Below are 22560 nucleotides of genomic sequence, written 5' to 3'. Positions count from 1 at the left end.
TTTAAAACAAGTCTAAGACTCTACAGCCGCCTTTGTGGTTCAGTGAGACTATATCCTCAAAGCTTAAGCACAACATTGTTTTGGACTACATGTTAGCTTTGGCATAATCAAGACTGTCAAAGCTAGCATGCTCGTTTGTAACCGCACTATTGTTTGCCATGATTGTCCTTCTAGGTTAATGACATAGTAACAGTTATTAATGCCCAGAAATAGGTTGATGGGAATGTTCTCAATGAAGTGTATTAGAATTGAGGTTTTGCTGAAGGAGTTACCAACATGATTAAAATCATCTTGAGGAGACAAATGTGTGCCAAATTCATGAGATTTCATCCAGTGAACATTTAACTTTGAACCGCAAATGTTAAAAAGATGCAAAAGTTTGTTGTGGAAGAAGCTGGTAGATCATCAAAGTTAGGGTTTAAGCACTAAGTATAGTGGATGTCTGTATCGAGTTTCATGGCAATCCACTGAATAGTTCTCTAAATATCAAGATTAACCGAGAAAGCTTTAGAGCCATGCCGCTGGCACGGCTAAAAATCTGTGTTGAGACATGAAAGGAGTTAACGTTATAAAGCACGCATGGATAAGTGAAAGTATGCAAGAATGTTATGTAAGATGTCAGCACAAAAGGAATTACAGTCCAGTGAAAAAAAGAGCTTTCACAGGACACCATGTAGTGCTGTGGAAAACTAAGTACACCCACAGAATTAAGAAGGTGAGTAGCAGCAGCTTTTATAGTCTAGGTGTAACATATCTTTGTAAAAGCAGAAGTTTAATGGTCTGGAGCGTTCTGGTTCATCCTAACACAATCCCATAATCTTCCCAGTAGTGGGCGTCCCAGCAAATTCACCCCAAGGTCAGACTGTAAACAGAGTCTCAGAATAATTGCATTAAACCTAAGAGCTCCATCCCAGACAAGTATGGCTTGTTTGGAAGGGCTGTCAGGAGAAGGCCTCTTCTCTCTAAAAGAACATACTACTTCCTGTAGGTATGCACATTACCAACCAAACAAACTACACAACCTCTGCAACAACCTCAGGAGGGATGATGATTTGGGCTTTACAGCTACAGGACCTGAGCACTTTGCAGTTATGGAGTTAATCGTGAACTTGTCTGTACACGAAAGCATTCTAGAGTCAAATGTGACATGAATGCAACAGGACGATGAACCAAAGCTCAGCCCAAGTGCAATGCTGTGGTGGAATCATGTAGTCCTGTGAAAACTGTTCTGTATATTGTTATGCAGAACATCTGGCTCAGATTACTTATTAAGAATGAGAGCAGCTGGAAAGAGCTGCTTTTTTTTCTTCTCTTGGCCACGCCCACCTCTCAGGTGCAGCCAGTTGCTCTGAAGACCGACTGAGGCTCTTGCCAGAGGAAACAGAAAAGAATAGCACAGGAAACCAGGAGGGTGGAGCATCACAGATCAATGACAATAAACAGGGATTTCAGTCTGATTGCATGTATCTGCTTGAAGACGAACATTTCCTTTGCTCAGTATTTTTTAATATATTCAATAACTACAAAAATAAATGGAAATAACAAAATTTTGCAGACCCGAGGCCTTTCTCAAAGCTTCTTATCCAAGATGCTTCTTCTCCAATCTCTCCCAATTGACATATCTGAGCGTCTGCCACATTTAGTGCCATCCCAAACATTAAATGATGTAGTCAACAAAAATGTGATGGTTATATTGTATTCAGGATAAATGATACTAATGATAACACTGCTAATAATATGCTATAATAATAATAATATTTAAAAAAAAATACGAATCAGAGATTTTCAGAAAGGGCTTTTTAAAGAACCTCAAAGAGCCGAGGAGAGTAAAAGAGATCACAAACATAAAGGCGAATGACCGTGTAAGCTTCGAAAACAAGCAGTAAAATCTGGTAAACACTGAAGGTCAACAAGAGTTAGAGTGATGTGGTCACCTCCACTGGAACGAGTTAAAAGACGAACAGCAGCACTTGGAGGCCTGTCTGACATTCAAGAGGAGCGCAAATATACTTTGCTGTAATCTAGAAAACGATTGATGTCATTTGAATGTAAAGTGCTGTATATTCATGGGGACTGTTGCTACAGCCAAGCAGCTCGACAGAGTTCAAAATATGAAGATGTTTACAAAAAATAGAGAAAGGCCACCAAAGGAGTTTGGAGTAAGTTTTATTTTTCGCACATGAAAGAAGGAAGTTTGTCCCAAAGCTTGCAGCTGTATTTATATGCTACACCTGAATCAAGGGCGCTTCGTTCAGCTGTTAGTGTAACTTCAAAAAGACTCGCACTAAGGACGCACTAGGTAAGGTCCGCTTCAGCGTGTCCCACGTCCCTGTACCTGACATGCACGTCATGTCTCTTTCCAGCAAAACTAATGTGTGTTTCACAGACACTGTTTAGATACAGAAATAGGAAGTTGAATGCTGGCTGCCAGAATACACAAATAGCAGAATAGTTCAGCAGAAAAACAGACTGAGAGAGACTCTTGGTCTGTTTGGCAGGAAGGTAAATGTACTTTACTTCATCCGTCCCCTGGGGATAACCTGGCATGGCTACACTCTGTATATTAACACCTCAGCCTGCAGACGAGTAGAAGTATACGTGTGCACTCACACAGTGAGTCAACACTCTTGTTGACGTCTAAGCAGGTAAGCAACTACACAAATTACATCAGAGAGGGTACATCATGAGGTCTGACTAGACACAGTGTGCTGCTATTCCCATGTGAGTCACCATGATGCAGTTTTTAGGTATGGAACTGAGTTTTGTTTCTGGTTAAGACTCTGAGATCTATGAATGGAGGGACTACAGCACAGCTAAGAAGAAGAAGAAATTCATCGACATCATTTGCAATTGGTGGTGAGAGGGGAAACAAAAACAGGTAGATGAACTGAGAATGAACCAAACTGAACTCTGCTGGTTGGAAACATGAAAAAGAATCCAAACATAACACTGACATAAACGTACGAACATAATCAAACCTGTGATAACGAGTGGGGATGTCCATCAATCAGGGCGTCTTTCCTCATCTCGCCTGGCACCGTCTGCTTCTGGATGTTAGGAGACTTGATTTGTCTTCAGACAGAGAAAAATGGATGACAACAGATAAACAAGGAGTGTTTGTTATATCATATATCAATGATCAAAATCTGAAATACATTAAATGACTAAATTTAATGCTATGAGATATACGGTCATTTGAAAGTACAAAACTGCTTGCTTTTTTGACATATTTGAGCCTTTTAAAGACGACAATTATCCATAAAAATATTCATCAAAATGACCATTTTCTTCAACAAAAAAGAAAAGGGGAAATAATTAATCAAACCTTCAACACCATGCAAGTAGAATTCGAGGCAAGTAGAAAAAATGCTTATGGACGCCTACAGAATGAGTCTAGCAAGTGATTGCATGTACAAATGCAAGAAACTCTTCAAGATGCAGATGAAGACATGTTGCATGAATGAGCGGTCAGAAAACTCAACAAACAGATGCCACAAACACAGGCAACATCTTTTTAAGTCAAGAGTGGACTGGCTTTCACCTCAGAAAAATAGTGCACCAGTTGAAATGTATGTTCTTAAAATGTATGACAAAACCAATTTTCCTTGAGGTTTTCTTCAAGTATATTGCCTTTGGACTTAGTTACTGTATCAAAGAGAATCAAAACATTATCCAACTATGCCAGAAAAGTGGAAGATTGTCATTATTAAGCCCCATCAGGAAACACATTTTTTGCATTTAAGCTATCCTTTGTATGAGGAACAATGGGAAGCCAGTGTGCAATCGGGGACCAAGATTTCTGCATCCTTATGTTGAAGTGTCCTTGGGCAAGAGACTAAAACCGAAGGACCTCCCTATGCACCCTTACAGGTTTCCATGTGTGCACGAGCTTTAAAAATATGTCTGTAAGTGCAGCTTGCAGTGCACTTTGAGTACAACGTAAAGGGGTGAAAAAGTATTAAAAACTAGAGTAGGTTAAGCACAGAGCACAAGTTAGCCTATATATCAAGTTGTTGGGCAGCACAGAGGCACATTGGTGGCCTCGCATCAAGGTTGTTGGGTTTAACCTGACAAACATGTCCAAAGATTGCTTGTCAGGTTAACTGGTGATTCTAACATTTGGTGTGATGGTAAATACTTACACAACACAAAAAATAACAATAATAACAGCAATAATACAAAAATTGGTGTGGGCATGGAAGAGCTGAGCCAAGGGTGAAGGAGTTTGCATGAAATTCATTATATTTCAGGGGGATAAATCATACAGAGTGAATGTTAAATGTCTGAACCTGTATTTACACATCCTAGCGTTATCAGAGGGGAAATCCTCGGCCTGCCCAGCACTGTGCAGCTGCAACTGATATCTGACCACTGGCACAACATGGTGCAAAACCGTGCTTTACTTGAAACAAAGAGGCTCTGAAGACGTTTTAAGTTAAAAGTTATAAATTATAATCAAAAGCATATAAATTAAAAAGTAAAACCTCTGACATTTATCCTCTGGTTCTGTGGTAAAACAGGTGCTTCCTAAGATGGAAACGATGGCTAAACTGGGAAAATTTCAAAGATTCTTGTGGCTAATGGGATTTTTTAAATGAATGGCTCCAGAGGGACAAACATGCAAAGTCTGGCCCTTGTGTCCACTTTTGAAAGATTGCTTCAACTATCAGCTGCACTGTGATGACGGGCGAAGGAGCGGCTCCCAGAGGAAACCAGCATAAACTTGGCGAGATCGTGCAAGCACCACATAGAAGGGGACGTTGTTTTCCACATGACGTGAACATATGTGCATAAATTACACTTCCTTGCAGTTTTTATTTTGCGTGTTTGCGTCTGCGTGTGTGTACCGACTATTGAGTACAGCACAATATTTAACACGTACAAATAAGTTCGCTTCATTGTCCTGTCTTGCTTTATCTGGCTTTATTTGTTTAGTTTTATTAGTTAAAACAAGTTCTGCATGCTTCATCTCAGAAGACTGCAGAGCTGCACTGTGTACAGTACATCAGGTAAGGATGAATGCTGTGTGCCGAGTCTTAGCAAGAAAGCAGACTGGGACAAGACAAGACACGACTGAGGTAGGTGAGACACTGCTGTGTAAATCTTTCAACAACAAAACACAAACATATGCAGACAGGAGATGCGAGCACATGCATGCGCACCACTGTGCACATAACCCACATTCTCCTTTTAAGAAATAAAATGCCACGAGTCTGATTACTGACAGAAACACACACATGGGTAGTAAATCTGCTGTCAGCGTTGTGTACTGCTCAGGTGCTGATTACAGAGTTGAACTGTGTAACCAGCCAGGATGGATATGTATTAACCTCCGCGCCAATCCCTGAGCCTTGGTATATGTGGCACACACATATTAGGTTTAAAAAAATATGGAAAACACACACAAGCCCTCACAGTAAACTCACTACTACTAGACACTCATTAACCACAAAATGCATGCACCCTGGTCTTAGGGTAGAGTTCATGTTTACTCACAAATATGCTCAAAATAGAATTAAAACACATCTCTGAGCTCCCAGTTAGGCCTTCGTACTTTAAGAGAAAAAGAAAATGAACAGAAAGTGCGAGAAAGCTGACAGTGACAAATTAGTGCTTAAGAGAACCCTCCAACACTGTAAACAAGCTGTGACCAAGCAGCTGCTAAAATGCGCCACATTATTATTCCACATCCACACTGGTGTGTTTATTCTGGGCGCAACCGACAAGCTGCCCCCACATGTGGGCAAATATTTGCTGTCACAGCCCTTAGTTGGAAGCATGTGTGTGTGTGCATGACTGTCTGTTTTCATGATTGATGTTGGTGTGCAATGAATGTGAAATATGTCTAATAAAAAGATGAATACATTTAACACCTTCTCACCTTGCCACACACACAACAGTAACCTTTAAAACCATTGAGGAAGTTTTGGTTATAATAACCAAACATCTCTAAAGTTAGAAATATCCTGTCTCAGAGTGACGCTAAAAAACTCACTCTTTATGCATTTATTACTTCCAGGCTGGACGACTGTAATTCATTATTATCAGGAAGTCCTAAAACCTCCCTGAAAAGCCTTCAGCTAATCCAAAATGCTGCAGCAAGAGTACTGACAGGGACTAGAAAGAGAGAGCAGATTTCTCCTGTTTTGGCTTCCTGTTAAATCCAGAATTCAAAATCCTGCTCCTCACATACAAGGTCTTAAATAATCAGGCCCCATCTTATCTTAATGACCTTGTAGTACCATATCACCCTATTAGAGCACTTTGCTCTCGCTCTGCAGGCCTACTTGTTGTTCCTAGAGTATTTAAAAGTAGAATGGGAGGCAGAGCCTTCAGTTTTCAGGCCCCTCTTCTGTGGAACCAGCTTCCAGTTTGGATTCAGGAGACAGACACTATCTCTACTTTCAAGATTAGGCTTCAAACTTTCCTTTTTGCTAAAGCATATAGTTAGGGCTGGACCAGGTGACCCTGAATCCTCCCTTAGTTATGCTGCAATAGACGTAGGCTGCCGGGGATTCCCATGATGCATTGAGTTTTTCCTTTCCAGTCACCTTTCTCACTCACTATGTGTTAACAGACCTCTCTGCATTGAATCATATCTGTTATTAACCTCTGTCTCTCTTCCACAGCATGTCTTTATCCTGTCTTCCTTCTCTCACCCCAACCAATCACAGCAGATGGCCCCGCCCCTCCCTGAGCCTGGTGCTGCCGGAGGTTTCTTCCTGTTAAAAGGGAGTTTTTCCTTCCCACTGTCGCCATAGTGCTTGCTCATAGGGGGTCATATGATTGCTGGCTTTTTCTCTGTATCTACTGTACAATATAAAGGACCTTGAGGCAACTTTTGTTGTGATTTGGAGCTGTGTAAATAAAATTGCATTGAATAACCAGAGACGTGTTAGAAGGGGGCGTAATCAACATTTCTATCAATATGTATATCTGTTATTACTCTCCCTTCTGGAAACCACACAGGTTTATAAGTCTGCCGTTTCATGTCTCTGGCTTGCATCTTTAAAAAAAATGTTTTTAATCACCATCTTGTTGATTTTATGAGTTTTTATCATTTTTATGAGTTGGGTTTGAAAAGTGACGCTGGACAGACCCGGTGCACCTAAACGCGTAGTGAGGGTGTGCTGGGAACGTCTAGCAGAGGCCCCAGTCCGCGAGATCTTCAACGCACACCTCCGGCAGAGCTTCAACAGGATTCCAAGGGAGACTGGGGACATCGAGTCCGAATGGACCATGTTCAGCGTCTCCATTGCCGAAACTGCTGCATTGAGCTGTGGCCGCAAGGTGGTTGGTGCCTGCCGTGGTGGTAATCCCCGAACCAAATGGTGGACACCAGAGGTGAAGGGAGCCACCAGGCTGAAGAAGGAGTCCTATTGGGCTTGGTTAGCCTGTGGGACTCCGGAGGCAGCCGACAGGTATCGACAGGCCAAGCGGAATGCGGCTCGGGCAGTGGCTGAAGCAAAAACTCTGGTGTGGGAGGAGTTCGGAGAGGCCATGGAAAAAGACTTTTGGACTGCCTCGAAGAGATTCTGGCAAACCATCAGGCGTCTCAGGAGGGGAAAGCGGTGCTCTACCTGCACTGTGTATAGTGCTGGCGGAGCGCTGCTGACTTCGTCTGAGAAAATTGTCAGGCGGTGGAAGGAATACTTCGAGGACCTCCTTAATCCCACTGACACGTCTTCCGAGGAGGAAGCAGAGTCTGGGGATGAGGGGAATGACCCGCCAATTTCCGGGGGCGAGGTCACTGAGGCAGTTAAACAACTCCTTGGTGGCAGAGCCCCTGGTGTTGATGAGGTCCGCCCCGAGTTCCTGAAGGCTCTGGACGTTGTAGGGCTGTCCTGGTTGACACGTCTCTGCAATGTTGCGTGGAGATCAGGGGCAGTACCCCTGGACTGGCAGACCGGGGTGGTGGTCCCCATCTTTAAGAAGGGGGACCGGAGGGTGTGTTCCAACTACAGGGGGATCACACTCCTCAGCCTCCTGCCAGGGTGCTGGAAAGGAGAGTTCGTCCGCTAGTCGAACCTCGGATACAGGAGGAACAATGCGGTTTTCGTCCTGGTCGCGGAACACTGGACCAGCTCTTTATCCTCTCGAGGATACTTGAGGGTGCATGGGAGTTTGCCCAACCAGTCTACATGTGTTTTGTGGACTTGGAGAAGGCATTCGACCGTGTCCCTCGGGGTGTCCTGTGGGAGGTGTTGCGGGAGTATGGGGTGTCTGGCCCATTGCTACGGGCCATTCGATCCCTATACAACCGTTGTAAGAGCTTGGTTCGCATTGCCGGCAATAAGTCGGACTCGTTCCCGGTGGGTGATGGGCTCCGCCAGGGCTGCCCTTTGTCTCCAGTTCGGTTCATAATTTTTATGGACAGGATTTCTAGGCGCAGCCAAGTGGCGGAGGGCTTTCGCTTTGGTGGCCTCAGAATCTCATCTCTGCTTTGATGTGGTTCTGTTGGCTTCATCGGGTGAGGGCCTCCAGCTCGCACTGGAACAGTTCGCAGCCGAGTGTGAAGCAGCGGGAATGAGGATCAGCACCTCCAAATCTGAGGCCATGGTTCTCAGCCGAAAAAGAGTGCCCACTCCGGGTTGGGGATGAGTTCCTGCCCCAAGTGGAGGAGTTCAAGTATCTCGGGGTCTTGTTCGCGAGTTTGGGAGAAGGGAGCCGGAGATCGACAGATGGATTGGTGCGGTGGCTGCAGTGATGCGGACGCTGCACCGGTCCGTCGTGGTGAAGAGGGAGCTGAGTGTAAAAGCGAAGCTCTCAATTTACCGGTCGATCTACGTCCCTACCCTCACCTATGGCCACGAGCTGTGGGTAGTGACCGAAAGAACGAGATCGCGGATACAAGCGGCAGAAATGGGCTTCCTCCGAAGGGTGGCTGGCCTCTCCCTTAGAGATAGGGTGAGAAGTTCGGCCATCCGGGAGGGGCTCAGAGTAGAGCCGCTGCTGCTCCACATCGAAAGGAGCCAGCTGAGGTGGTTCGGGCATCTGACAAGGATGCCCCCTGGGCGCCTCCTGGGTGAGGTGTTCCGGGCATGTCCCACCGGGAGGAGGCCCCGGGGCAGACCCAGGACACGCTGGAGAGATTACATCTCTCGGCTGGCCTGAGAACGCCTTGGTGATCCCCCGGATAAGCTGGAGGAGGTGGCTGGGGAGAGGGAGGTCTGGACCTCTTTGCTTAGGCTGCTGCCCCCGCGACCCGGCCCCGGACAAAGCGGATGAAGATGGATGGATGGTTTGAAAAGTGCTGCATAAATAAGGAGTATTATTAAATTCTCTTAAGAAGCACAACGTGCACACAGGTATTTTCACACGCGCACGTATGTACACTGAAAGGAGGAGAAGAAGAATCTGTTTATCCTCTGATCTTTGATGTCTCTGTGTGTTTTTAGAAGCTTGCAGGCATGTCCATGGAGAGCTATCTTGCCATGAGGGCATATCAGTTATCAGACAAAGCTGCTACTGGCACAGGTGTATAAACCAGCAGACACGCTGGTCCTGTTTGATAGCTGATATACCCCCATCAGCCCATCGGTGCAAAAATTTAATAAGGATTCTGACCTGAGCGAAGGCGAACGAGAGCACGAGGAGTGTGCAAAGAAGCAGAAGGGCTGGGTCGCATGCGAGTGGAAAATATGAGAAGGAACAGTGATTTGTTGATTAACGAAATGAGTAAATTCTGCAGGGAAACAGTATTTTATTGTGGTGACATTTCTTTGAAAGATGAAGTGTGAGAGAGAAAGCAGTGTGAATAAGTCCAGCCATTTCCTAAACCGAGCGTAATAAGTAATTTTTCACATTTCCTTTTGCTTCTTCCACCTGGAGCTCTCCACACATCCACCTTCCAACATAAGCAGCTCCACTTTATTTCTGGATGTCACCAGAGAGCTTGTTTTTCCCCTCGTATATCTCTTCTTACATATTTATATAGCCCTTTCTTTATTTCAGTTTTTCCATTATCACTTTGATATTTTTGCTTGATGTTTGCCTTGTATTTCTTCTGTAGGAATAAAAACATAAAAACTAATCAGTAATCCTCCTTGTTGATCTACTGATGTCCCTCTTTAGGATAGCTGCTGAGTGGCCAGTAGGAAGCAGCTGTGGTCATAGTGGGTTCTTACAAAATCTGATTGTGGTCAATTGTGAATATAGAGTCATTTCCCATGTAAATATAGGTTAAAAGAAGCAGCAACTTTTAAAGAACAAAACAAACAGATTGCTATCTTTCCCTTCACAACACTTAATTCTTACTCTCTCGTTTCTTTGAATAAACCGCCGAGTGGAACAAAATCCTCAGATTTCAAGTAGACAGGGACACGCTGGCACAGTCACGGCTCAGGGTTGTACAATATATTGAATAACAGACAGATATGATCTGAAGTAAAAACATTTTCTAACTAATGTAAAAACTGAAGGAATACAGAGAAGACAAATAGAAGAAAATGAAAACACGGTGCGAGTTAATTGGGAGACACAGATGCTATCTGAGATTATAATGCCATTTTCAACTTCTCTCATATTTTGTCTTTGTGCGTGTGAGTGTGTGTGTGTGTGTGTGTGTGTGTGTGTGCGTGTGAGTGTGTGTGTGTGTGCGTGTGAGTGTGTGTGTGTGTGTGTGTGTGTGCGTGTGTGCGTGTGCGTGTGTGCGTGTGAGTGTGTGCGTGTGAGTGTGTGTGTGTGTGTGTGCGTGCGTGTGTGAGAGTGTGAGTGTGTGTGTGAGAGTGTGTGCGTGTGTGTGTGTGTGTGATGGGGTCCAAGAAAGAAAGAAAGCAGTACAGTTTATACGTTTACATTTTTAAATTTGAATATGTGCATTTTACTCCACTGAACACAACTATTCCCTGTGTGTGTCAGAAAATAGTCCTCTTCTACTGTGGGTTTATCTCGCTTACAGAACTGTGAAAAAGTACTAATTTCTTTATACTGTATGTTGTATGCAAAGGAGCCGGAGTTTCTTATTATTTTTAAGGTGCTCTTGAACAATTATTCCCCAGGCCAGTGAGGTTTTTCTTTATTTTTTTAGTTCAGCCTGGACAGTTTGTGCCTGACCTACAAAAACACCAAAAACACAATCTGACAGATACAAAATAGTATTTTTGCACCAACAAGGTGTTTCCCAAACAGCTATTAGCCAAACACCTGCCATATCTCAGCATGGTGTTTGACATGCTCTCGCCTTAAGAAAAGTGAGGAAACTGGTCAAGCAGAGGACAAAAGAAGGAGTGGTACATGTGAAAAATATCTACAGCAGATGAACAGTATCTGATAGTCATGTCCTTAAAAAAAGAGGGAAAATCCAGCAAAAATCAGCAGACTTGACATGGGACCTGTGAGATGCTCTGGCCCTTCATTTGATCCATCTACTGTTCGCCAAAGCCTCATCAGAAATAGTCTCAGTGGAAGGGTGGCTGTCAATAAGCCATACTTAAGGAAGGGAAACAAGGAGGAAACACTGAGGTATGCCAGATTACACAAGAACTGGGATGAAAATCAGTGGCAGCAACTTGATTGATTGGTAATTTATTTCAACATGTGAACAATATACAAGTACATTTAGAAAAGAAATGAGAGAAAAAATATACTATACAAATTACATACAAAAAAACATTCTGATTAATTTACATGTTGAAAGGGAGTGGGAAGAAGTATACACTTATTTAATCCCACCCCTGTCCCATAAATTATCAGTGAATATTTAGTCAGCTTCCTTACTGATATAATTTGTAATAAAAATAGTGAACAGATTTCTGATATACTATATACTATAATATCACATCATGAATTTTTTGTTTGTTTGTTTTTAAATAGAGACATTCACTTAATTTAAATATTTTCCTTTTCTTTATAGATCGAGAAGATCATATTTTTATAACTCTTTTTGAACAGTTTTATGTTTGGACATTGCTTTAATTCCATATTCAGTTTGTTCCATAGTTTCACTCCTTGAACAGAAACACAAAAGCCTTTTCTTGTAGTACGAACCTTCATTGTTTTGAAGTTACAAAAACCCCTTAAATTATAACTTCCTTCTTTCAAAAAAAACATACTCTGAATATTACCTGGCAGTTCTTTATTTTTTGCTTTGAATAGAATTTGTGCTGTTTGGAATTTCACTATATCGTCAATTTTCAATATTTCAGACTGCAAAAATAGTGAGTTTGTATGTTCCCTATAACCTGCAGTGTGGATGATTCGAATTGCTTTCTTTTGAAGAGTAAAAAGTGAATGTAATGTGGTTTTATAGTTATTGCCCCAGACCTCTGCACAATAGCTTAAGTATGGTGAAACCAGTGAACAGTAGAGAATATGAAGTGATGTTCTGTCGAATACCTGTTTTGCCTTGTTTAGTACTGCAATGCTTCGTGATACTTTGGAATGAATATATCTTACGTGAGCTCTCCAGTTAAGTTTTTCATCTATTATTACCCCCAGAAATTTATTTTCACTGACTCTTTCAATATCAACACCATTTATTTGAATCTTTGCATTTGTATTTAAACTACTATTTCCAAATAACATAAGTTTAGATTTATTCAAATTTAATGATAATTTGTTTTTATCAAGCCAGAACTTCACTTTACTTATTTCATTAGTCATATCCTCCAATAAATTCTGCAGATCATCACCAGAGCAAAAAATGTTTGTATCGTCAGCAAAGAGAACCATTTTTAATACTTTGGACACTTTACAGATGTCGTTAATGTACAAGTTGAAGAATTTTGGACCCAAAACTGACCCTTGGGGTACACCACAAGCAATGTCCATACATAAGGAGCAACCACCATTTATTTTCACAAACTGCTTTCTGTCACTTAAATAACTCCGGACCCAATCTAAAACTACCCCTCTGACACCATAACGTTCCAGTTTTCTTATTAATATATCATGATCTATAGTGTCAAATGCCTTTGTCAAGTCTATGAATAACCCAGCCACATATTGCTTTTTGTCTATGGAATTTGTGTGATTAATCCAAATGTGATATTTTCTGCTCAAGTTTTCATCAGTATGTATGGAGAAGGTCAGGAAAGAGGTACAACAGTGAGGGATTATTGTACATCTGTGAAACATGGTGGAGGCTCTGTCATGGTTGGGAGCAGCTTTTCAAACAGTGGTGTTGGGGTTGTAGTCAAAATTGATGAAATTATGAACCATCAGGTTTTGATCCACCGTGCATCTGGAAAGCATCTGATTGGCAACAGGTTCATGATCCTGAAAACACTGACAATGCAGTAAAAGCATACCTGGATAGGAAAAAACACAATGGAGCTCAATCAGTCATGATCTGGCCTCCCCAGAGTGTAGACCTCAACATTACAGAAGCCGTGTGCGATCATCTTGACAGAAAACAGAACAAAAGGCAGAAAGATCCAAAGAAGAGCTTTGAATGTCCTTCAGAAATATTCCTGGAGACTACGAAAGAGTTCAGACTGTTTTGAAAAAGCAGTCAAACCAAATACTGACGTTCAAGCTTGTTAGAACTATATAATTGCCTTATGTACTGTATTTCAATGTAGAGTAATCACTGCACCTAATTCCCATTTTCTTGACAAAATATCAAGACATGAGGGGTGGCTCAAGATTTCTTCACAGTGCTGAATATTTCATCTATTTAACAGTAAGTTTCAGGTCAAAATCATTGTTTAAAACCCACACCTGCATTAGAAAAGCCGACTGTTTACAAACATATCAATGAATAATTATTAGAAGCAGAGGTAATGTGTGTATCAGCACCTGGAGTTTGATTATGTTCACAGTAATGCAGCCAAAAATGACATGCATGTGTTTATGTGTGCGCATGTATTTGTTTGTCATCCTTTCCTTACATCTTGACTCGACAATCTCACTTTAGACTCACACACATAAACACAAACACACACATACGAACACACACGGACTCCCTTTTCCTGCAGCCCTCCCTCACATACCACAGTTCTTACATCGTCAGTAGCTGTGGTACTGTGAGACTGGATGGCTGATTTATTTTTCAAGTTTAGCCCCCAAATTTTAAAAGTATGGGGCTGTCCAAGCATCAAGAAAACCATACAACATAATTCCAACAATTAATATTATAAGTTTATGAGTGAAGGAGGCAAGAAGGAAAGGAGAAGAATTAAGGCTTTATGTTTCTGCCACAATTTATTCCTAAAATTTGTGAAGCTGCATACACTCCAGTTCAGTGTTTCTTCTTTGACATCATGTTGAAAGTTAATTAAAACCTCGTGTATTTTAATTCCCACAAGTTGTTCTTAACTTCCAAGTATGTCAGTCCTAAAAAATGTTTGGGGGGGTTTCTTGTTTTGTTTTGTTTTTTAGTCCATCACACACAGACGAACTGCTTGAAGAGATCTATAACCGCGAGAGATCTATTTAACAAATCCGTCAGAATTAGTACGACATGCTGATACGTTCCACAAAGCCTGTTCAATGTCACTGATTACTTTGGCAGATTAGCTTTACGTCTACTGTACACTAACAACAGTAAATAAAACGTCACCCATAAACTACCCTAATGTTATCACTGATGACTTAGAGTAGATCACTAAGCAATCAACAAGCTGCGAGTGAGACTCCCCTGTGCTGGAAGGTATTTATTACAATGGCCTGTTAGCTCCATCCATCTTTGACTCTCTTTGCTTCACTGCCAACTGGATGAGAAAGTGTCTATTTCCTCATCTGTTCTCCCTCTCCATTCAGATAGTGGTTAATAGGTCATCTGACTGACTTCCAACAGAAACACTCTGATTAAAAAGACATTCATCCTCTGCCCAGATAAGCTACATTCCGCATGCTCTGCAACAGAAGTCCAATCAGCACACAGACACTCGTCCGCCCATGCGTTCAAATAACACGTGTGCAGAAACACATATGCAAAGATTCTTCTGTTTCTGTTTAATGTCTTTGTTAAATCAAAAAGTACACTGAGAACTAACACGATTTGTTGCCCCACAATTTTCTATAGCAGACACACATGCTAACAACTACTGTACAAACAACTATTCTGTGTGTGTTCATAGCAACTCTGCAGGACTACAATGGGCCTTGATCTCACAGGCCGGCTTGCATGTGACCTCTGACCTGTGCATGCCAACCAGAGGTGAGGGTTCGTGCTGATAGGAGGGACTGGCTGACACTAATGAGACAGCGGGACCAAATAAGATGGATGAGCTGAGGGGAAAAGGAACTGTTCCAACGATCCAAAACGTTTGCGGCCCAGAAATCGCTGCACACCCACATGCACGGACACTGCACATGCACCAAGTACGATGAGCATGCGTATGACCAGGTCATGAAAGTTGCAAGTGAATGACAGAAAAATGTAAACAAAACAAAAATATCCATTCTTGCAGAGATGCACGGAAAAACAGAGTAGAGTTTGTGAACAAATTCTGTAGGAGCTACTGCTTTCCTATTACTTGATGCTTAGGAGTTCCCACAGAGTTTGAGTCAGCGCATGGTTTCCATGCCAGAGCAGCCAGTCTGTAAAATGGGTAATGAATGAGGCAGGAAACTGTTGGATCCAGAACATACAGCTCATGCAAACTGATTCCAAGCCATTCAGAACCAGAACAAGTGTTAACACACCTGATGAAGCCAATGTGTGTGAAAAATGATTGTTTTCATATTTTTTTAAACTCATGCCCCAACTTTGCAACCCGTGATCCACCAAAAGACTGATTCACTATTAATCTACATATACAGACACACGCCTAAATACCACTTTAAATATCACATTTCAAACTCAAAAACATTCTCTGTACACATTTCTGTGCTTCTTTTTCACCCACACACACACACACACACACACACACACACACACACACTGTATGAAATAAATATGCAGACAAACACTAACATACTGTACTTCTGCCTTGGCACTAAGCAACTACTCATTTGGGTACATATACACACCATGCCAATCCATAAATCAGATGATAATTGAGTAGCACTGTGCCAGTAATAAACAGAGTAGTATAAACATCCAGTGTCTGGGCTGGATACAAAAACCTCCCACTGGCATGCCGCTGGCTGCCTGCCTGGCAAACTCAAAGGCTCACTCACATACACACACAAACACTGTCACAGGATGCATTGACAGTAGTCAAAAGTAATGCAAAGACATTTATATAAACACACATATGGATAATTTGATATGAGAAAACACAGATGACCGCACTGATGACAGGATTGAAATGTGTGCAAAGAAGATTTGCAGACGTCAACACGAAAGAGAAGCTATATGTCTCCACAGGAAGCATATAAAATCTCTCATTGTGTTATTACTGTGACAGGAATGAAGACCATAAATGGATTATGCATTTACTGCCCCAACGAGACAGTTAAATCTAAGCTTCCTGAGGCTCAGATACAGTCAGTTCCCCCAATTTCCAACTTTATACCTGAGAAAATTTAAAAGGAGCCAGCAACCACAGCATGATGTCAACGTAATGATCATGGGCAGTGTGAGCAGTATTATGACGGTGGGGTTAGCGGGCACACTAAATATCTACTTACCCATGTCTGCAGACATTGACAGATAAAAACAAATAATAAGACATTAAGCCAAATGATTAGACTGATATTTAAACAGGTCACATTCATTTTCTGGACTGATTACATCAGGCCAAAAGAATGGCAACATAAAAGTGGTTTCAAGTGCTAGGGCAACCAAATATAGACAGTTTATATTTCATGGATTACCCCTTTATAAATACAGCACGTAGGAATGAGCCGAGGCCTTACAAAGATCCGGTTACACTCTAAGAACACACAATTTCTGACTTGTTACGAAACTGACTGAATTCCTTAAACCCTCACCTTTCAAGATCAGAGATTTTTTTCTCCTTGCAGGATTTGTCCATCTCGGCATCCTTTAAAGCTCCCATCAGCCTCTCCACTTCAGCTTGTGACTTCCTGGATTCCTCTCTGTAGCGGCCAACTTCCTGCTCTAGGACCCTCAGACGATCTGTGATATCCGGACACATCTTGACTGCTTCCTCTGTAGTTTGGATCTTTGAGTATATATGTTTGTGTAAGCATTGGGGGGTGAGAATGGATTCATTAGGTACAAACACAACCATGTGTGAACTGCTACCTAGACAGCATGAAAGCATTTGAAATATTCTCCACGTTGACCACTTCAGATCATTGTCAGACGTAGCTAAACACTCACACTTAGGCTTCCTAACACTTTACGGTTCATTACCAAAGAACAGGTTCAGATAAATAGAAAAACATTTCAATTCTTTTATTATAAGCATATTAATATAGCTGAGCCTTAACCTATTAGCGCTGTTAGCCTAGCATGTAATATGCTAACAGCTAGCACTAACAAAAAAAGAACCTACCGTGGGGCTCACTGCCGGTGGCCCGTCTACTTTGGTTTTCACCTAGTTAAAAAAAGAAATTGTAGATAAACAAATAAACCTTGTGACATCCTGCAGGACTAAATCATTGGCACTGATAATTATACAAGAGCAGGTGTGTTATCATCTTGCATGAACCGAAAAGGAAAAGGTAAGTCAGGCCTGAATTCTAGGTTACAATTCATAATTTAGCTGCCTGCTTTTCTGTGGTTGGCTTCTATCAGTTCCCTCCTCAGGGCATCTTTCATGTAGAGCTAGGAGTTCATTATCATTATAAAATTACATACTTGCTCTGTTTTGGCTGCGATTTTATGAGACCACCAAACATCTCAATTCTTTTCAAAATAAATGCTGAAAGAAAAAAAGAAAGAACACAGTTATGCTGATCAAACCATTCTCTGAGAAAAATATCCCAAAGGAAGTTTCTAACCTAGAATTATCTTTCTCTGTGTTTCTGCTTTTTTCTCCTGGTCTTTACCTCTCTCTGTCTACTGTGTTTGTGAAGGTTATTTAACTTGTTGAGACAGCTGAGGCCACTCGTTTAAACATCATCAAGTGAATGTGCACAAACACTTGTGCGCGCGCACACACACAGACACACAGCCATGTTTCATCCACTTCAGAGTATATTACATTTACTTCCACCTACTGCCAACAGTTCCCCTCACGCTAACCTCAACCACTACTCAACCAAAAACTAACCATATCTTAATCCTAACCAAGTCATCATACTCAAATTTAATGACCTCTGTTATTTTGGCATGCGCTTCACCTCCCAGAGGAAGTAAGGTCGACACAATGTAACTCAGCCTTTTTCATCTGGCAGGCGGGTCTGCACCCTACCCTTTCATTAACGTCACCTCTTGTGCTCCAATGTGTTATTTTTTCAGTGGAATCCCATTCAACACTTATTAAATAAAAGAGGTTATTGCTATGATAATTATTTTCATCCAGACAAGCTGTCAGTGCTTAGGTAAGTTTGTGCTGAGGGATTTATTTAACATCTATTCATTAGCCCAAGCTTTTAGCCTCAGTACAATTTACATTCTATTTATTTAGCTCCTAGTTTGACCATTTTTAGACAACGTTCACGTTACCGTTTCTTCTCGGCAAATACAGACAATATTAGAGCTTAACATCAGTTATGTTGAGCTATTTTAAATGCATATAACATTACAGTACTTATATAAAGTCTGTACTTTTAGTTTACTATTCTACTTTTTTATGAGTGATTTTTTAACAAACTAACTTTAAACTGTTATTTATTAGCCTGAGTAGATCAGCAGTTTGTTAAATCCTCAGACCATGCCAGATTCAGAGTCATTTAAATTACCTTTCTTCCCTATTCTGATGCTCAGCTTGAACTTCAGCAGGTGATCTGGAGTTGCTACCATGTTATTGGCTCATTATGATTATAATGAGAATATTCTCAGGTCCACATAAGCCTATGACGGTACATAAAGTTCATGACTTGTCACTATGCTTGTGCTGACTATCAAGGATCTTGGCAACGGCTCGTCCTTCCCTCGTTGCTGCTACATGAGGCTGAAAACACTCATTCATGTACATCAATCCACATCTTTCCCAGCCCAAAATGCTTTAGGCCTAAGTGGACCAGAGCATGCTATTTTCTTTCACTAGAGCACACAGACAAGTGTGGAAACCAGTGGCTGAGAGGATGGTAGGTCTAAAAGGAATTTGTAATATTATGAGAGGGGAAAGGCCAGAAAAGATACAATTACATGTACAGTCAAATTCTTATTATCATTCCTGGAAATGTCTCTTGGGTGTAAATATTTCAAAATATGTTAAATATGTGTAGCCACCAGACTCTGTGCTGAGTTTTTAAACACCTGGCCAAAGACTACCCAGCAACACTGAGTCTGACATGACAGCATATGACATTTGCCTGGTTTGAAAAGAAAAACGTGTCTTTTGAATAAGAGTCAAGTCTTTTAAGGTGTGGTGCTGCCTTGAAGATTTTAGCCAGCCCGCTCTGAAAAGGTCACTGCCTTCCCCGAGGTTCTTTCCTTTGAAGAGCTGGTGTTTAGTTCTAGAAGTCCTTTAATAAGCTTGGAATCAACAAATACTGTTTTATGGGAAGAGGATGAGGATGCACTTAAGCCAACAGAGCCCTGAGGTCACGATAAAAAGCTCCGCTAACAGCTTGACTGAGTCAATAATACCAGCATCTGCAGATACTGTCAGTGGACCACTGTGTGTACATGACCTGATGACAAACACAAACTCTGCAGCTGCTTGAGAAGCAAATCATATTTGTCCTACGAGAAAAAAAAATATTTGTCCATCTTTGGAGGTCTTGGTGTTTGTCAGGTTGAAATAAAATGATGTAACCATGTAAAAAGCATTTAATGCGCAGCATGTGAAGGATGCTTATATTAACAAAAACAAAAGACCCTCCAAAATCGTTGTGACTCCACCTATTAGAAGCAAATACAACAAATGCAAATTTGGCCACTATTCCCGTGAAGGTCCCTGTGCACCTGTCGAGTCTCCTCAGGCTCCTGAAGAACATAATCTCTGGGGTTTGTGGTTAACCAAAGCGGTCATAAGAAGTGATGATCCTTGATCGAGGGCGGGCCAGTTGCACACAGAGGTTTATGTTTGGTCCCTGTGCATAGTGAAATTGCAAATGGTCAGAACCAACAGAACTGGGTTTCCCTGTAGCACATAAGGAGACAAGCATGAAGGGCACAGTAGAGAAATTGAAATCAGACAAAGTTTTTTACTTTTTAATGGAGGAATCACAAAACCATTTTATTGCACTTAGTACACTCCTCCATTGATCGATCCATTGCTCCATCCTCCATTCATCCACCTATCCATCTTTTTTCTGCTGGATCTGACTACCAGTCTAAGCAGAGAAGCCCAGACCTCCCTCTCTCTGACCACCTCCTCCGTCACTTATAGAGTGACATCAAGCCAGCTGAGTGAACTGAGCGTGTACTGTGTCGGCCCTGGAGCCTCCTCCCAGTGGGTTACCAGTGCCCTACCCTGGAGTTAGGCCCAAGCAAATGGGGGACTAGCTTATCAGCGAGAGTCTGGTGGTCAAACCTTAGCCCTTCAGGCCAGCCCTCCTGTGGACCCACACAACACAGAAGGGTCTATCAAGTTCTGTGGTATGTGGGTGGCAAAGGCAGAGGCCTTGGCAGTCCAATCACCGATTACTGGACCTAGTAGTATTCAACTTTTATTCAAATTTTAAGCATACAATGACGAAATATTCAATACAAACGCCCAGCTTTTATTAGTGCATTCAAACTAGACAGGGAGAGCAAGCTGCCATAAAAAGCTTTGCACTGATCTGACTGAGTCAGAGCAAGAACTGACACAACAAAGTGTAGCGTTTAACACTGGATTTAAATTGTTAATTAAATGTTGTCGCAATTTGATAACTTTGCCATACAAAACCTTGGAGCACAGCTTTTACGATGCCTAGAATTTGTTAAGTAAAAGCAGCAGTCAGCAGACGTCTCTGCGCTGAAGGACTCATGAAGGAGTGGTAGATAAGTTTGATCAGGATCTAATCAAGCGCCAACATAATTCCCCAGTGACCTCCCAAATACTTATAGCATAGCCTGTCCTGTGCCACAGCGCTACAGGATCAACAACACCGCCGCATTTAAATGCACGCAGACACAAACAGCAGACGTATCGACAGTTGCTTTTGTGCTGGCATGCAGGGACATGCCGACAGAGACACACGCATGTATACAGGTACACAACCGTCATCGGTCTTTTTGAAGAATCTCTAAGTTTACATAACAGATTTGATTGCTGCGGAGTACACAAAACAGTCTAATTATGGCAGCACTTCTGCCACAGTGCGAATCTGTTTGCTACAAAAAGTTATTGAGCTGCTGCCACTTTCATGTGGTGCGGCATCAACATCCAAGAAGATATCATTTCACAGGAATGAGATGTGTGTACGCTTATTATGAGTATAAAAGAAAACATTCTCATAAATTCTGGCAGGACAGGGGTCTGTCCTGGCTTGTAAGCCTAGGAGAAGAAAGAAGGAGAGAAAAAAGATTGCAAGGCCCTCGACTTGGCACCCGCACAGGGATACAGGATCTCTCAGATCCATAAATCACTCTCTCTTAATTCATCCTTTTATCCCGTGGGACAAAGTGCAGGCAGGCCCTCTGCTAGGAAGTTGCTAACTATATTGTTGATGCTCACGGGGAGGTAATAATGTGGAATTACTCTTATTGTAAACGTTAGCATAGTAAGTACAAGGTACAGGAAGCATATTACAAGCACAACAAACATATAGTGGTTGTACTGATGGCTGTATGTCTGCAGTCCACACACATAACAGACCACCTCTCTTGTGTGTTCACAGTGCCTGTGTTCAATGACTGCAAAACCATTTTTGCGCAAAATGTAAGAGCCATGCATACTGCACACACATTTGTATTTTCTATTATCTAAACATCAATAGATAATACTTGAGTCCACACTGACCTCTGCATCTGGTCTCTGGTTCTGGGATGGGCTGGGGTTACCGAGCTGGTTCTGAGGCTGTTTCTGGGGGTGCATGACTGACAGTTTGTCTTTTAATTCGTGGTTCTCCTTTCTCAGCTGCTCCAGCTCCTCCAGCCGAACCCTGTCCTCCCGGTCCTTTTGTTCCCGGAGGTTTTCAATCACTCGCTCCTGAGACAGTGAGAAAGTATAAGAAGGTAAAATAAAAACTGATTTGGCAAGTATACGTAGGAATAAGAAAAAATCTGCACAAAAGTATGTTCATTACACGAAGCAGAAACGACATGAAATAAATCTGTTTTCCATCCATTGTGCAAAGGATTGCCAGCCCTGTGCCATTATAATTTTTTCCTATCATTATCGGCAGTATCTTGCCGAATAGGATCTCCAACATTCTTTACAAAGTGTGGCCAAAGACAAACTCATAAATGCCCACCATAAATAATACTGCTATAAATAATCGCAGTGACACAAAGGGATGGGAGCCAAGTAGAACAGAAAGAGGAGGAAGGAAGAGAAGGGCTGAGGGACAGACAGATTTACTGTGGGTGAATTAGGCAGTATTGTAGATCACTCTCTAACAACCACACCGCCTGCTGATAAACCGAGCTGCAATGTCACAAACATCATTTGCTCCTTTCTCTAATCACGTTGGACAGCAGGACAACAGCTCTGGCCTTAA

The 22560-nt window shown here is 41.9% G+C and overlaps 1 protein-coding gene across 1 annotated transcript in view; it reads right to left on the bottom strand.

Annotated features, from left to right (window-relative positions):
- Positions 1 to 22560, bottom strand: part of LOC146683881 (ERC protein 2) — a 165848-nt gene that overhangs the window by 82174 nt on the left and 61114 nt on the right. Inside the window, exons 9-12 of the mRNA XM_085444868.1 lie at positions 21861 to 22049; positions 17355 to 17396; positions 16825 to 17018; positions 2979 to 3072 (exon numbers count right to left, since the gene is read on the bottom strand). Of these exons, the coding sequence (XP_085300994.1) occupies positions 2979 to 3072; positions 16825 to 17018; positions 17355 to 17396; positions 21861 to 22049 (519 nt within the window). The remainder of the gene's footprint in view (positions 1 to 2978; positions 3073 to 16824; positions 17019 to 17354; positions 17397 to 21860; positions 22050 to 22560) is intronic.

Source organism: Copadichromis virginalis, linkage group LG20 (assembly GCF_057382275.1).
Source record: "Copadichromis virginalis isolate Kocher_CV1m ecotype Utaka linkage group LG20, C_Virginalis_male_GT1.1, whole genome shotgun sequence".
NCBI classification, from domain to species: domain Eukaryota; kingdom Metazoa; phylum Chordata; class Actinopteri; order Cichliformes; family Cichlidae; genus Copadichromis; species Copadichromis virginalis.
The sequence above is the reverse complement of the archived record's forward strand: the minus strand, read 5'-3'. Positions and strand labels throughout refer to the sequence as shown.